General features: G+C 43.5%; 1 protein-coding gene across 1 annotated transcript in view; it reads left to right on the plus strand.

Moving 5' to 3' along the window:
- LOC143962472 (C-type lectin domain family 10 member A-like) overlaps positions 1 to 14825 on the plus strand; it is a 67012-nt gene extending 52187 nt beyond the window's left edge. The window contains exons 8-10 of the mRNA XM_077471746.1: positions 3411 to 3562; positions 12512 to 12618; positions 13680 to 14825. Of these exons, the coding sequence (XP_077327872.1) occupies positions 3411 to 3562; positions 12512 to 12618; positions 13680 to 13830 (410 nt within the window). The 3' untranslated portion in view covers positions 13831 to 14825. The remainder of the gene's footprint in view (positions 1 to 3410; positions 3563 to 12511; positions 12619 to 13679) is intronic.
- The last annotated feature ends 1290 nt before the right edge of the window (positions 14826 to 16115 follow it).

The raw sequence follows: 16115 nt of genomic DNA on the forward strand, positions 1-16115 counted from the left end.
TGCAGATGATCCAGGGATGCCACGTAACATTAACATTTTCTATTTTTTCATGGGCCATTGCCCTAATCTCTTCCATTTTGTAAAGAAAATGTACCTTTTCTAACCATTCTTTTGTTGAGGGAGCAATGGTATTTCTCCAGTGTCTGGGTATTAACGCTTTCGCGGCTGTGATTTTTTTATATCTCTTCATCGAGCAGTTGGTAATATGTAGCAAACAACATGCTTAAGACCCCATTCACACCTGTGCGTTTTGTAGCTTGAAGCCTGAAGCTACAAAATGCTTGAGGGGAAAAAAATCTATTATTCTCAATGGAGATGGTTCACATCTCCACTCCATGTCGCCTGAAGCCGAACGCCTGAAGCTCAAACAAGTTCCGGACCCTTTTTGGTCGCTCGAATTGAACAGTTTGGGCGTTTTTCTTCTTTTAACATTGGTGACCTTTTGCCCTGCACAAATCGCGGTTAAAAAAGCCGGGAATCACGGTAAAAAACGCAGCAAAAAACGCCGCAAAATGGCGGTAAATTTGATCGATTTTCTGCTTGAAAACGCTACACTCAGGTGTGAATGTAGCCTTAGTGGATCTTTTTGTCAGTAATTTGTTTTGTAATTTCGATTACTCCAGAAGGGTTGAATTAGGTCGCACTCCCACCAAATATGTTGTAGGGTGCCCTTGTCTTGCAACGCCAGCAGAGATCATGAACTGTGGGGAACCGTTTATGTTGTTTATTTGGCGTGTTATACCAATTTGTTAGTAATTTTAACAAAGTTTCTTGTAATCGCGTACTAATCGCACCAATTCCACTTGTAAGTTTGAGATTGATTTCATTTTGTTGCCTTCAAGACAGTGTGTAGCTAAGAATGGTGAGTTTCTGTTGGTGAATGGCTGGGTTAATCTAATCATACCCGGTGGAAAATCTGTGTTAGCCATCAATGGCGTTAGTGGGCTAGGGGATGTGGTCAGGCCGGATATTCAAATGACTGTTTTGTAGAGTTTTAAGTGTTGCCCCTATAAGGGGAGGTTGTTTTAGTCATTTAGGGCATAAGTCCCATGGGATCCATGGTGAATGTGACAGCGGTATGGGGTCTATGCTGTTTTCTAAGGTGACTTGTGCGGTGTTAGGGAAGTGTACGTTTGCCAGTGTGATCGGTGTTCCCGCCCATTGCCCCTTAAGGAATATGTATCTGTCAGAAACCATGAATAAGACTGAGACAGAAGTACAATTAAATCACACTTGTTTATTAAATAAAAAGGTAAATAGAAAAAGCGTAGTCAAAGCATAGCCAGAGTCCAGTAACCGGATAGATTAGTCAGCCAGGCCAGAGTTTAATAACCAGATCAGGTATTCAGCCAGGCCAGAAGTCAGGGATCCAAGTAGAGCAACAGCAAGCAGGATAAGGAGCCAGAAGGGATCTCAGCAAGCCAGTCTTTAAACAGAACCGCAGGAAACGGTTTCTTGTGATGTGACCAAGGCGAAGGCAAAGGTGAAGTGAGCTGGACAGCTTTAAGTAGGCAGGTCAGACGAGCATGATCAGGAACAGCTGGTAACTGTGGAGAGAGATGAGAGCTGGCAATTAGCCGACAGCTGAGCAGCCAGCCCAGAGAAGGAAGGGCTAAGCCAGCCCTGACAGTATCTCCTTTCAGTGTCTGCTTGCTGCTGGGTGATGACGATGTCAGTGTTTTTATGTATTAAGATAGAAACTCCCTTTGATTTGGTCATTGGATTTGTTACATGAAAGGCGTGTGGGTAGTGTCTGTCATGCAATCTGGTTTCTTGGAGAAATACCACGGCCGTTTTAGTCTTGCGAAGCTCCCGAAGTAACGAGATTCGCTTCCCTGGTGTATTTAAACCCCTGATGTTATGAGAGATCACAAAAGCATGTTTATCAAGCACAGAGTAAGACATGGTTAGGTGAGTAAATGTTATTAGCCGTTTCTTTCACAGAACTGGCCTAAATGCCGTGATTATTAGAGAAAAAGATAGAAAAGAACAGAAAAGAGGTATTCCAGTAACACTCATGTGGAGTGTCACCTGAATGAAGTATATAGGTAAAATATCTCCTAATGTCCGCTTTAGGAGAGAGAAGAAGTGAATTTATGTTTGGTAAAAACCAATCAAAAATTCATAGTCAGGAGCAATAGGAGGTTGTCACTACAGAAATAGTAGAAACAAGTATATATACATCCCCTTCCAGCCATTAGGGTAGTATGAACATGAATATGAACATGAAAGTTGCCTCTATGACCCCTTTCTCACCACACCGCCCATTGTGTCGGCGGTAAAACACGCTATTTTTAGCGGCGTTTTACCGCTGGATTTGCGGCAGATTTGCGGTGCCTTTCGGCCGCTAGCAGTGCGCTTTTAACCCCCCTGCTAGCGGCCGCGAAACTGTTAAAACCGCCGTCAATTAGCCGCAATAGCGGCGTTTTGCGGCGGTGATACAGCGCTGCCCCGTTGATTTCAATGGGGAGCAGCGGTGGAGGAGCGGTAAACACACCGCTCCTTCACCGCTCCAAAGAAGCTGCTGGCAGGACTTTTTTCTGACGTCCTGCCAGTGCACCGCTGTAGTGTGAAAGCCCTCGGGGCTTTCACACTACACATAATGGTGCAGCTTCTTTAGGGCGTTTTGCAGGCGCTATTTCTAATGCTATAGCACCTGCAAAACGCCCTGGTGTGAAAGTGGTGTAAAGTGAATGATGGTTGCAGTTAGTAAACTATGGTCCAACAAAAAGTCTGCTGTATCTATATTGAGCAGATATAGTTGTTCATTAACATAATAGAATTTTAAGGAAATCTAAAGAATTTTAAAGTGGCACAAAGTGCGTGGCCTGCTAGCGCCACTTAAACTGGTATATTTGTGAAAATCAAGAAATCCCACACCGGGAATGAGGTTGGGTCTTTCCTGTGTTGTGCCCTGGTGACTGCACCCTGAGCGGGCGTCTCCCGTGGCGAGTTTAATTTTATCCTGACTACGGTCAATTTGATAAAATGTTAAGGTCCCGTCGAGGCAAAGCATACACGTGGACCGCCTATCCAGGCAAGAAATGTCAAGCAGACGCTTGCACCGCCTCGACCCTCCCACATGTAATATTGCTGTGCCCATTTTAATGGCCACTCCAGTATTTATGATGGAATTTGTATGTATTTTATATCATGGAGAATGTAAGAAAAGTTGTGACACACAAAGTTGGGTGGAGAAACAAAACTTCTGGGTGTGCAGGAACAGAGCCAAGAATTCCGACAGGGAGATCTCATTGATGGAATTTCTGAGACATATAAGACTCTAGGGTCTGACTCAGGGATGTGATGTCTTTTATCTGTGATTTCCTTTTACTATAATTTTACCATCTTGGCTGAATAACCATGACAATCTAGCATGACCCTCATAATCCTCTTTCTTGCTCCCTCAGACTCTTCTGATCCATTATGCAGTAAGGGATGGATGCGGTATGGACTCAGCTGTTACTCCTTTTCTTCAAGCTCACGACCATGGAACGTCTCCAAGAAAGACTGTGAGGAGAGGGAGGCCCACCTGATAGTCATTAATAGCGAGGGAGAGATGGTATGAATGCTGAACAGATAGACACGTCCAACTGTGATAGTTCCACTGTCCGATCACATCACTGCCAGCAGTATTTGATTATTATGCTCACAGCCTCACCCTGTGAAGAGATTTTCCAGTTTGCAGGACAACAATTTAAGCACTGGTAGACTGAGAGTGATTATGCCTGAGGCAGGTTAATTGAATAATTAAACCTTTGCTCACACACCGCTATGTGTTTTAACAGAAACCTGCACCTTTTAAAGAATCTGTTGGTGCAACTCTGACATCTAAAAAAAAAAAAGTATTTATCGCTTGCTGCCTCATCCAGACAGGAATGTAACAGAGTTTACACTGCTATAGATTCTCCACAGAGACAACGTTATTTCATTTCTAATTAGAACATTAAGTAGCCCAGCTTCATGATTCTTAAACATTTTTTTTTCACAGTTTAGTGAGTGCATTTTCAGGTAATAGCTGCCTCTTTTATTACCTGATTGTTTATTTATCACTTTATTTATTTTGCTTTGATTACTTATTTTGTGGAGAAATATGGGAATTGTTTTGATGAGCGAGGAGGTATTTTCTCCTTCCCTGATTTGTAAACATTGCTTTAACGAAAAGAAAAAAAAAGAAATGCAGAAAAAAATTACAATAGTTAAATAAATGGTAATAATGTAAAATATATTTTATAATTTATTAAAATATTTATAGAAAATATATTTAAAAAAAAAAAGACATAAACAACAGTAAAATAAATGGTTTAAAAAGGAAAAATATTTAACCACTTCAGCTCCGGAAGGTTTTACTCCCTTCCTGACCAGGCCATTTTTGCGATACGGCACTGAGTTGCGTTAGCTGATAATTCCGCGGTTGTGTGACATTGTACTCAATGAAAATTGATGTTCTCTTTTCCCACAAATAGAGCTTTCTTTTGGTGGTTTTTGATCACCTCTGCGGTTTTTATTTTTTGTGCTATAAACAAAAAAGAGCGACAATTTTGAAAAAAAAAAATGTTTTACTTTCTGTTATAAAACACATCCAATAAAAAAGTAAACAATCAAATGTCCTCATCAATTTAGGATAATTTGTATTCTGCTACATATTTTTGGTAAAAAAAAAAAAATCCCAAAAAGCATACATCGATTGGTTTGCACAAAAGTTACAGCATTCACAAACTATGGGATATATTTATGGACTTTTTAGTTATTTTTTTTTTTCAATGTTTTTATTGAGTTTTAAAACGAATTCAATACAGAAGAAGAATAAAACAGAATAATACAACCACCTCCTGGGCCAGAGGGTGCATAAAGATAAACCAGTGTACAATAAACATTACAGAAAACGTAAAACAGCTTCTCTTATTTCCGGGATGGTACAGCAAGCTAGGTAATCAGGTATTAAAAGTATGCACTACTAAACCCTCTTAAGAGCTATGGTTGTAGGGGAGATGGGCTGCTGAGGGGGGGCCACACTCCACCCCAGGGGGAGCACACTGTGGAGAAGGCCACCCGCCCCAGCCCCATCCCTGAGGATTACATAGAAAGTCTGGAGGGGGCTGCTGAAACCCCAACAACTAAAAACTACAATAAGCATACTTAAATATCAATGTGTGTAGTGATCAAAGGAAAACAGAATCGTGTCACGCAGGTATTAAGCTGAGATGTGAGAAACTAAACCACTGAGATTATAAGTGTACCCAGCTATGCCTCTAGGTCTGTACCAGCTGTTTAGATCGCATAATGTGAGACTTAAACACTGGGGGGAGTCCGTTTCTACATAAGAGCACAGAAAAAGGGAGAGGCGTAGGAAGAGAAGGATTTAGAAAAAGTAGGAGAAAGAGCAGATCCATAGGAAAGGGGGAGAATAGAGAGGGCAAGAGGGAAGGTCACCTAGGGGAAGAAGAGCGGACCCAGACATCTAAGTCCCTGGAATTATGGGGACTCCGAAGTAGTTCGCCCATGGTTCCCAAATAAATTGGAATTTGTGGGTTTTGTCTAGAAGTTTGCAGACAATCTTTTCTTGGGCCATGATCCAGGAAATTTTCCGTTTCACGCCATGCAGCGGTACCGTGGACCTTTTCCAGTTTTTAGCTATAGTAATTCTAGCTCCTAAGAGCATATAAAAAATTAAAGATTGGGTGTGTTTAGGGGTCTTTTCCACGCTGGCATTAAGAAGTGCTATTTCGGGTATCTGTGGGACAGCCGTTCCCGTAATTTTTCTCAAAAGGTGGAAAAATCCGTTCCAAAATGTCCGTATCCTAGGGCATGTCCACCATGTGTGAATTAGGGTGCCCGTGAGGCCACATCCCCTAAAACATAGGGGGGAAGTGTCCGGAAACATCTTGGCCAAAGAGGCTGGGACACGATACCATCGCACCATGATTTTAATGCTAGCTTCCATTCGAGAAGGGGGGATAGAGTTGAGGGGCCATTTTGAGCGTAGAAAGTGGGAAATTTGAAATAGTCTATATCTTTCGGTAGAGGGCATTTCCAATTTACTCACACAGTATCCTGGTGTGAGAGGTCCTGTGGTGTGTAGGAAGTGGCCAATTCTGTATAGGCCCTTGTCCACCCACCACTTAAACGCTAAAATATTTTGTCCAGGTGGGAAGCCTGGGTTATTAAAGAGATGTGCAAGGGGGCGCATGGGAGAGACCAGGGCTGGGTGCTTTCGAAGCCTGTCCCACAACGACATAGAGTGAGAAAGGGTAGGGGCCAATATTGCAGGACAAAGTCACGACGTGGACCAGAGTAAATAATCAATTGTGTGTTTCGGTGTCGCCTCCCTCTCCATTGGGAGCCAATCTGGCTTAGGGCCCTTAGAATACACTACTGAGATTTGAGCTACCTGTGCAGCTTGGTAGTAGCACCAAACGTTGGGCAAAGCAAGGCCACCTTGGGTCTTAAGTCTATAAAGAATTTCTTTGGAACATCTGCTGCCTTTGGAACCCCAGATAAATTTCAAGATAGAGGATTGGAACCGCGTAATTTGGGCTTTTCTGATTGGGATTGGCAGAGAACGGAAAAGGTACAGCAAGCGAGGTAAGAGGGTAATTTTTATAGAGTTTACCCGGCCCAGCCAGGATAGATCATATTTGGACCACATGGACATATCCGCTTCGAGTTTTTTGAATATGGGGGGGTAATTGCTGGAGAATAACTTATAATATCTGCTGGCTAAGTTGATTCCTAGGTAAGGGATGGCTGAAGAGTTCCAGGTAAACGGAAAGTGAGTTTGAAGGCTTGTAAGGAGGTTTGGCGAGACGGATATGTTCAGAGCGGCGGATTTTGCAACATTGACTTGGAGGCCTGAGGCAGCTCCAAATTGCTCCAGGAGTTTGATAATGTTGAGAGTAGAAATGAAGGGGATGTGACGAATAGGAGTAGATCATCAGCAAAAAGGGCACATCTATGTTCCTGACCGCTGCAAGAGACTCCTCTGATGTCCGGATTTGTACGGATGGCTATGGCTAGGGATTCGATGGCTATGGCAAAAATCAGGGGCGATAACGGGCATCCCTGTCTGGTGCCCTTCTCGATGGTAAATATGTCCGAGTATCTACCTTGCAATCTTACTTGGGCGCTGAGGTTGGAGTAAAGGGATTTCAATGTACCTAGGAAATTTGGACCCATGCCCCACCTACTAAGTACTTCGAAGATATATGGCCAGGTGACCGTGTCAAATGCTTTTTGTAAATCAACCGAAAGGAGGAACCCTTCTTGAGTGGGTCCTCCATCCCATTGCGAGTTAAGGAGGGACACTATGTCTATGGCTCTTCTCACTTGGTCTGGGCCCTGTCTCCCCGGGATAAAGCCTGCTTGATCTCGGTGTACATACTGAGCAATGAAGGAGGATAAACGATTTGCCATTATTTTCGTTAAAAGTTTAAGATCGTTATTGATCAATGAGATCGGGCGATAGTTGCACACCAAAGACGGGTCTTTTCCAGGTTTAGGAATGGCCGAGATATCCAGGCAAGTACCTTGGCGAAGTGAATTGAAAAATCTCGCTAAGTAAGGTGCTAAAGTGTCAGAAATTTTTGTGTAATAGCCGGCTGAAAAGCCATCTGGGCCGGGAGCGGAGCCTAGTTTGAGATTCTTTATGGTTTCCTTAACCTCTGAGGAAGAAATGGGTTGTTCAAGGCGCTCCACATGATCCCTGGAGAGTTTGGGCAAGGGTAGGGATTCCAGGAACTTCTCGACGCTTGGGAGAGGGTTGGGATTGTTGTCCTTATAGAGGGAAGAGTAAAAATCGTGGAAGCATTTCAGGATGCGCTGCAGATTTTGTGTCGGGATACCCGATGGTAACCGTATCTTGGGGAAAGCCATGATCCGTGACTTGGGTGACTATTTGGTGGCTAATTTAGATCCAATTTTATCTTTGTGTAAGTAAAACCTGGCACCAGACCATCGGAGGTGTTTTTCTGCTTCCGTGGTGAGGGCTAAGTTAAGTTTGATTCTTGAAGTTTCTAGATCCCAACGGGAGGATTGTGTACATTCTCGTTTGTTACGTTTACACGACGCCTGGAATTCGTTAGTAAGTTTGGTTATTTCGGCCCTATGCTCCTTTTTTAATTGGGAGGAAAATTGTATGATTTTGCCCCTTATCACAGCCTTATGGGCTGCCCACAGTGTAGCAGGGGAGACATCTTCTGTGTCGTTACATATGAAGTAATTTTTTAAGTCCCGTTCTAACATGGAGCAGTGAGCTGGATTACTAAGCAGTGACTCATTAAGACGCCACTTGAATTCCTTATTTGTGGTACAAGAGTTGCAAAGGGAAAGTGTAACCATGGAGTGGTCTGAGATAGGGGAGTCTCTAATAGCGGACTTTAACGCTAACGGAACATTAGTACCACGTAGGAAAATATGATCTATCCTGGCGTATGATTTTTGTGGGGCCGAGTAGTGGGTATGGTCTTTGGTGCGGGGGTTGAGTTCCCTCCAAACATCCACTAGACCCGAGTCAAAAAGGAGTTTGGCTATCCTAGTACTTTGTTTAGAGGGTTGCTTAGGACGTGGGAGGCCAGATCCCGATTTATCTAGAGACAGATCGAATGTTATGTTCGAGTCTCCCCCCAAGACTATAACTCCTTCCAGTTGCGGGGAAAGGGCGGCTAGCATTGAAGTGGAAAATTTGTCTTGACCCTTATTGGGCGCGTAATACGAGACAAAAGTATAGATCGTCCCGTCTATGGTGCCTTTAACCAGGATATATCTGCCCAATGGGTCAGTAATAACCTGTGACATGGAAAAATTTAAGTGTTTAGAAAAGCAGACAGCCACACCTTTTGTTTTGTTTTCCACGTTGGAGAGATAGAATTGGGGGAAGTTTTGGTGGAGAAATGAGGGGTGGAACGATTTAGGGAAGTGGGTCTCCTGAAGCAGGAGAACCGCAAATTTTTGTGATTGGTAAAGTTTGAACAGTTTCCGTCTTTTAACAGGGGAATTGAGGCCCTGGACATTATGTGAAACTATGGAGAGGGGTGGAGAAGCAGTGTCATGTACTGGCATGGATCAGGTGGGAGGTACCATCTGGGAGAGAGTGGGACTTACCTTGTGTAGTGAAGACGATATCTGCCAAATTCTGGAAGCGCACTTGGATAGGTGACCTTCGGCAGGAAGAGGGAGAAGGAGGGGTGGAAAAGAAAGGTAGAAAGATGGATCTGCTAGGAGAAAATAGGAGAGAAGCGAGATGTCAGTAAACATAGACAACAAACAGATAATCGAGAACACCCAGATGAGGTGTGGAAACCCATTCCCGCACCTCATACAACCCAACCCCAAACATAACCTTGGTAGCACACCACCCATGAATAGAGGGTGCACAAGATCTCCAATCCGAAAGAGGAACTCAAAGGAGCCCCTCTCTCAGTTAGAGATACGTAGAGGCGCAGGACATCCGCCCCAGCCTTCTCCAGGAGCTTAAATAAAAGATAATGGACTGAGCCCTATATAATGTCCTGAGGGACTAAATGGTGCAAACCGTCCGGCCACCTAACCAGCCATTGACCTCCAATCGAGGTCAAGGCCGGAGTGGTCCGCGGGTTCTGGTGGAAGTCCCTTAGTTAAACATAGCAGTGGGTCTAAGAAGGGATAATGGGGGGAAAGTATCTCCCCCGAGAATCGGCAGTGGACCTGAGGGAAGCCCTTTTGTACATTAGACATCCAACTTAAGACAGGTCAAAAAAAATTGGGGGGGCACCCCTATCAAAAAATAAGAGATATAGAATTAAATAAAACATCAACCAGGTTAGCAGTGTGAAAGACAGGACTGGTACAAAAAAAATAAAAATAAAAAAAGTCAAAAGAGTCATAAGTATATCAGAGGATCCGGATCAGCCAGGATTAAAGGGAGTGACGCGGGTCCATACCGAACCCAGACCTGATACTGTCATTAAGGCGGCTTGGAGTCTTTGGACTTTTTGGATAGGCGCTTCTGCCATGCAGGGGCGATGGGGCTTGACGGAGGGGGTCTCTTAGAGGACGTATTCGGGGTCTTGCCAGTCAAAGATGATTCGGGGTCCCGTGAGATGAGGCCAAGTTGAAGGAGGAGTTTTTCACCGTCTGGAAATGATGAAAAGCCATAAGATTTAGAATTAAAAGAGAATGAAAGCCGAAATGGGAAGGACCACCAGTAGGCGATCGATTTCTGGGAGAGTGCAAGAAGTAGCGGTTTCAGAGACCTCCGTTTTTGAATGGTGTAGGGCGATAAGTCAGCAAAGATTTGTATGGGGTGGCCCTGGAATGTAAGATGCCCTTCACCCTACGACCGTTGCATGATCTCCTCCTTAACTTTGTAAAAGTGTGGTTTGACTATAATGTCTCTCGGGAGCCCATCTTGTCGTGGGGGTTGCAGTGCCCTGTGAGCGCGGTCCAGTGATCAGGAATGTCTGGAATGAGCTCCTTAATGAACGATTGGACCTATAGGACCGAGTCCTGGAAGGATTCAGGGACTCCTCTGATGCGAAAATTGTATCTCCTCGTACGATTTTCGAGGTCGTCAATTTTGGAGAACGCAGTTTCAAGTTGGTCTTGTAAGTCCTGTATTCGGGCAGTATTTTGATTCACTCTGGTGATTGTTTGATCTGCTTTGAGTTCGATCATTTCAATTCTATTTCCCAGTTGCTGTAAGTCAGCTTGAATGGCTGAGGTGATTTGGGTAGCAGTTTGGGAGAGACCCCTGGCTAACATGGTGCCGAACATTGCAACCATAGAGGAAAAGTCCTGAGGTGAGGGGTGAGCGCCTGGTTTAAAGGCCTCACTGCCTCCTGGGCTAGCTGTAATGTCCTCCATGGGTGAGAGCGGCATATCATCAAGGACCCTGCCTAGGAGGGATTCTGTGGAGGAGGGGGACAAGCAGGCGTTGGAGTTATTACTTACTGTGGGGCCTGTCAGCCCTGCTGAGTGAAGAGGCTGATCTGCTATGGTGTCTTCCTCCTCCTGTACATCCCCTCGTGTGGCGGTGTTCGGCGCCATCTTGGATATGGTCGCGGGTCCCGGGCCCGTGTTTAAAACACGGGAGAGGTCTCTCCTAGCCGTTCCACCTGCCATTCCGGAGTTCCCGGGTGTTTCCCCTGTCCACCGAAGCTATTTGCGGCTGCTAATGTCGGCGCTGGAGAGGCTGTAAGGCCGGGGCGGTGCGGAGCTCGCGGACTAAGCTGCCATCCGACGAGCTTCCGCGCATGTGCCTCTCCTTTTCGTTCTTTTTTATTGTTTTTACTAGTAATGACAGTGATTAGCAATTTCTAGCAGGACTGCGACATTGTGTTAGACAAATCTGATACTTTTTGGGGACCAGTGACACCAATACAGTGATCCGTGCTAAAAAGTGTGTTAAGTGTGCTCCTAGGGAGTGATTTCTAACTGTGTGGGGGGTGGACTTACTGGAGGAAGAGAGGCATCTGTGTTCCTGATTAGCAGGAACACAAGATCTCTCTCTTTCTCCCTGAGAGAATGGCGGTCTGCCTTGTTTACATAGGCAGACTGCCATTCAATATAGAATGGGAAAGACAACAGATATACATGTAAAACTTATGTAGGAGGATTTGTTTCTTCTCCGTGTATCATCTGAGGCTGTTTACTTCATTGGGTATAGGAGAGGGTTTACATCCACTTTAAGTAGTCCACCTGTTCTTTGGTTCTTTGTAGAATCTTTTTCATTGGAGAGTAAGTCCAATCTGATGTTTCAGAGTCACTGACGCTCATAAATGACTCTTCATACTCCTTCATAATCTCTATGGTAAGAGCTCAGAGCTGTGGGGACAGCCATCTTTTCTTGTAACCTTAATGGGTGTTGCAGAACAGCCCCACTTACTCAAAGGGCCCCATATTGGCAACTACTGTATCTTAAATAAATGTATAATTACATCTGACAAGGTTTCACAATCTGACAACCAACATATAATTTATCAGCATGAAATTACAATTTGTTAGACACCAAATATCATAATGATCTTATGCATATTCCTATTAGGAAGTCACACTTGTATTTAGACCTGAAATGTAACTCTGTGCAATTCAGCCATTGTAATGTACATGGTAGATGCTAAGATGATGAGAGGGCTTCCCTTACATCTCCTGTCCAATACCCCCTGGAGTTATTGACAGGGTGTAGCAGGATGAGGAGTGGCACAGGTGCCTGTGGTAGGTATGGACACTGTGCATGGTCAGATGACAGTCTGGATACCACTGAGATGCTGTGGATGCTGGACTGGTATTTGTGGAGAATGCTGTCACACACGTGGAGCACAGGAACTCTCAGATGCAGGTATTAAAGTCGTAGCCAAAACAAGCCAATGATAACCGGGCAACAGAGTTTCTTTGAGTTGGTTTCCTCCTGGTACCTCAGTTTCCTATCCAATCCCAAAAATATACTGGTAGATTAACTGTCATGTCAAATTGGCTGAAAAGTGTGTATGCATATTAATTAATCTTCACACAATTTCTATCTTTTGTCTTTCTTAAGAATTTTCTGCGTGGAATTGCAAACAAGAGATTTGTGTGGATCGGTCTAACGGATTTGGATGGAACCTGGAAATGGGTGGATGGAACTCCTTATGAGGTCACTCCAAAGTAAGACACTTAAACCTCAAATTTAAGAATCCTTCTCGCACATTCCTAAATTTAGGATCTGGCAAAATGATCTGAAAAGGTGGCTAATCCATGAATCCTTGTGCTGAAGTGCATTGTTGAGACTTAAGTTCACTCCACCTTGCGCTTTACAACACTTTTTCATACAGAAAGCCTTAATGTATGCATGATCTATGAGTTAGTGGGCCTTATCAGAGTCTAGAGGACACCGTTAAAAATACTGGTGCCTACCACTACTGCCCTCCATCCATGTGAATGGTTACATACAGTAGAATTAAAGACATCCACAAATCCGTTTTTTTACAACCAACCCTGCCCCCCCCCCCCCCCCCCCCAAAAAAAAAAGCAAGAGTCGGTCATTGTAAATCTATAATCAATCATGATGCCCAAAACCTGCCAAATTGCCGGATTAAAAAATGAAAAACTTGACCCAGTGCACATGGCCATTCCTGATGGAACTGCTCACCAAATAACAGCTCCCCATGCTGTCATCAGCTATATAGGGGAAGGCATGGGGAAAGTAGTGACATCATTGTCCAAATATGACCAGATATTTGGGCAGTGATATTGCTGCCCATGTAAGTAATGTGCCAGAGGGGGTTTCTAGGGACACAGCGGGTGTCACCACTTCCTGCTTCTCTAGGAACCACTGACAGCAGGACGCTGGTATATATAGAAGTGGAAAAATACCACTTCTATAGATGATGCTCACCTCCCACCGAACAGGGGGCCAAACCTGCAAAAGTTTGGGCATTCTTTGAAACACTCTAACAGCCTAGGTCCAGGCCAAACCATTGGCTCATCCCTACTCCTCACATAGCCAATCAGGGAACGAGGTGAAGAAAATAACTCCTTACATGCAGTTGGCCGCAACTGATCTAACCTCAGTGAATTGCACAATTAAATTGTAACATGTGGTCAGCTCTTTTGCAGTCCGTCACAGCTGTTGGGCTCACAATTTGAAAATCAAATTTTAAAGCATTTCTTAGGTCCCAGTTCTGCTCTGCCTTGGTCTGATCACTATTGTCTCTTCTGTCCTTCAGGTTCTGGGAGCAGGGTCAGCCCGATGATTGGAAGGGTCATGGTTACGGAGGAGGGGAAGACTGTGCTGTGTTAAGGCCAAGTAATGAGTGGAATGATGGTCACTGTTCACCGAACTTCTGGTATGTCTGTGAGAAGAAGATTGTCTTCTGATCTGCACTGATGGACATCAGAGGACACCTGATATCTCTGTCCGCCTTTTCTCCTTCTCCATCATAAAGAATCTACTACTGCATAAAATATTGCTACAGGATATGCTGGAACTTGTTATTCTTCTAGAATGGTAGGATCTCAGAGTGCCCAATCTGCAGATTTCAAGCTGTACTCCAGCCTAGTCTTTAGTCTTGCACAGCTTTATAGGGTTCTGCATTTCACCACACACTGTGAGCTTCTCACAATGTGCATTAGAAGCTACAGAGGGTCAGACAGAGTCTTCTTCATTTCTTGGCTGGAGGAGGTCCAGTGTCATCTAGACCAACCACAATTAATCTAATCAATTTCAGTTCTTTCAACCACAGAGGTTCAGCATTCCACGTGGGTGTTATCTTAGGTGCTCCGAATGTGAGTCTGTCTAGGAACACCCACGCCTCTAAACTGACACCCACCATCAAGGAATTTTTAAAATATTCGTATAACTCCTCCCAAGAGCCAGCCCACTGCTTGCATCAGGACTGAGGGCTCTTGAAAGGACTACTGAGGGTGGTGTGATGTGTTTAGAAATGTACAACATCCCACCAGTCCCTCCCACCAGTCATGATCTGCCTGCATTGCTTAGTACAGAGACCCAGCGATGTCATCACTAGATCTAACATAAGGCATAATTAAGGTAGAATTCTAATACCTACCCTGCAACAATAGGCAGATAAAATAAGAGCCTCTCAAAAATATTAGTTGTCACGGCAAAGATGAGATTTCACGCATTGTAGCAGGGTCGCCATTCTACATTCATGTCAGCGCTTCCTTTAACCACTTCAATACCGGGTGCTTTTATCCCCTTCCTGCCCAGGCCAATTTTCAGCGCTGTCGCACTTTGAATGACAATTGTGCAGTCATGCAACACTCTACCCATATAACATTTTTAGAATTTTTTTTCACATAAATCTAGCGTCTAGCGCACTGCCGAAAAATTTGTTTGTTTTCATTTCTTTCTTTCATTTTTTTTTGGGCCGTTCATTATGTTCTCAATTCGTAATTTCTTCAGTTTGTAAATTCGAAAATCCGAAAATAAGAAAGAAAATCCGAAAATTTGAAAGAATGAAAATCCCAAAATTCTAAATGATAACTAACTAACTAATAATAGCTAGCTATAAAATTATAGTTATTGAAATTTCCTTTAAAATTTGGCTGTTATTGAGCGTTACAAATACAAATTTATCCGAAGTTACGAATGTCACATCTAAATAAATGGAACAAATAAATAAATAATAATAATACGTTTTTTATTAGTATTGTTATTTATTATTATTATTCATTTGTTATGTTCCATTCGTTTAGATACTTTATTTGTTATTTCAGATAAATACATATTTTGGATACATTTGTATTCATTGCGTTCACTAACAGCCAAATTTGAAAAGGAAATACCAATATCATTCATTTAATAGTTAGTAATAGTTAAGTTATTATTAATTAGTTATTATTTCAGATTTCCGAATTTTCATATTTACGAATTATAGAATATTCAAATTTACGAATGTTCGTAAAAGTTCATTAAACGGGTTTTTGTTAATTTGGATATTTCTGAATAACCGAATTTGTCGGAATTTGTTAAAAAATTAATTTGGAATGAAACAAATTGCACATGTCTAATAAATAGAGCTTCTTTTTGGGGGAATTTAATCACTGTTGGGGGTTTTAATTTTTTGCTTAATAAACAGTAAAAGTTTGTTATAAAATTTTGCAAAAGGGTAATTTTTCTCCTTCACTGATGGGCACTGATAAGGCTGCACTGATATGTGGCACTGGTGAGTACTGATTGACAGCACTGGTGAGTACTGATTGACAGCACTCGGGAGCACTGATTGACAGCACTCGGGAGCACTGATTGATGGCACAGGTGGGCACCGAGAGGTAGCACTGGTGGGCACTGTTGGGACTGCACTGATAATAAATTCCCTGATTATCAGTGTAGATGTCCCTTGCACACAAGCCAATTATCGACTCGCCTCTCCTCATGCTGTCAGGGTGAGGAAAGGAGTTCTGATAATCGGCTTGTGTTAACATCGTGATCAGCTGTGATTGGACACAGCTAATCATGTGGTAAAGAGCCGCTGATTTACCCCATCTGTAATCAGCTGTGTCCGAAGTCACAGTGATCAAAGAATGTGCTCCCCGTGTGGCACATCGAGTGCTTGGTGGGCACGATCATGGTAGGACATCATAGGACACCCTCCCAGAACTGGCCGGCCGGCAGTGCTGTAGCCTTCATTCAGCTATAG

The sequence above is a fragment of the Lithobates pipiens genome, unplaced genomic scaffold (assembly GCF_037356315.1).
Source record: "Lithobates pipiens isolate NorthernLeopardFrog02 unplaced genomic scaffold, aLitPip1_a1.2 Scaffold_8, whole genome shotgun sequence".
NCBI classification, from domain to species: Eukaryota; Metazoa; Chordata; class Amphibia; order Anura; family Ranidae; genus Lithobates; species Lithobates pipiens.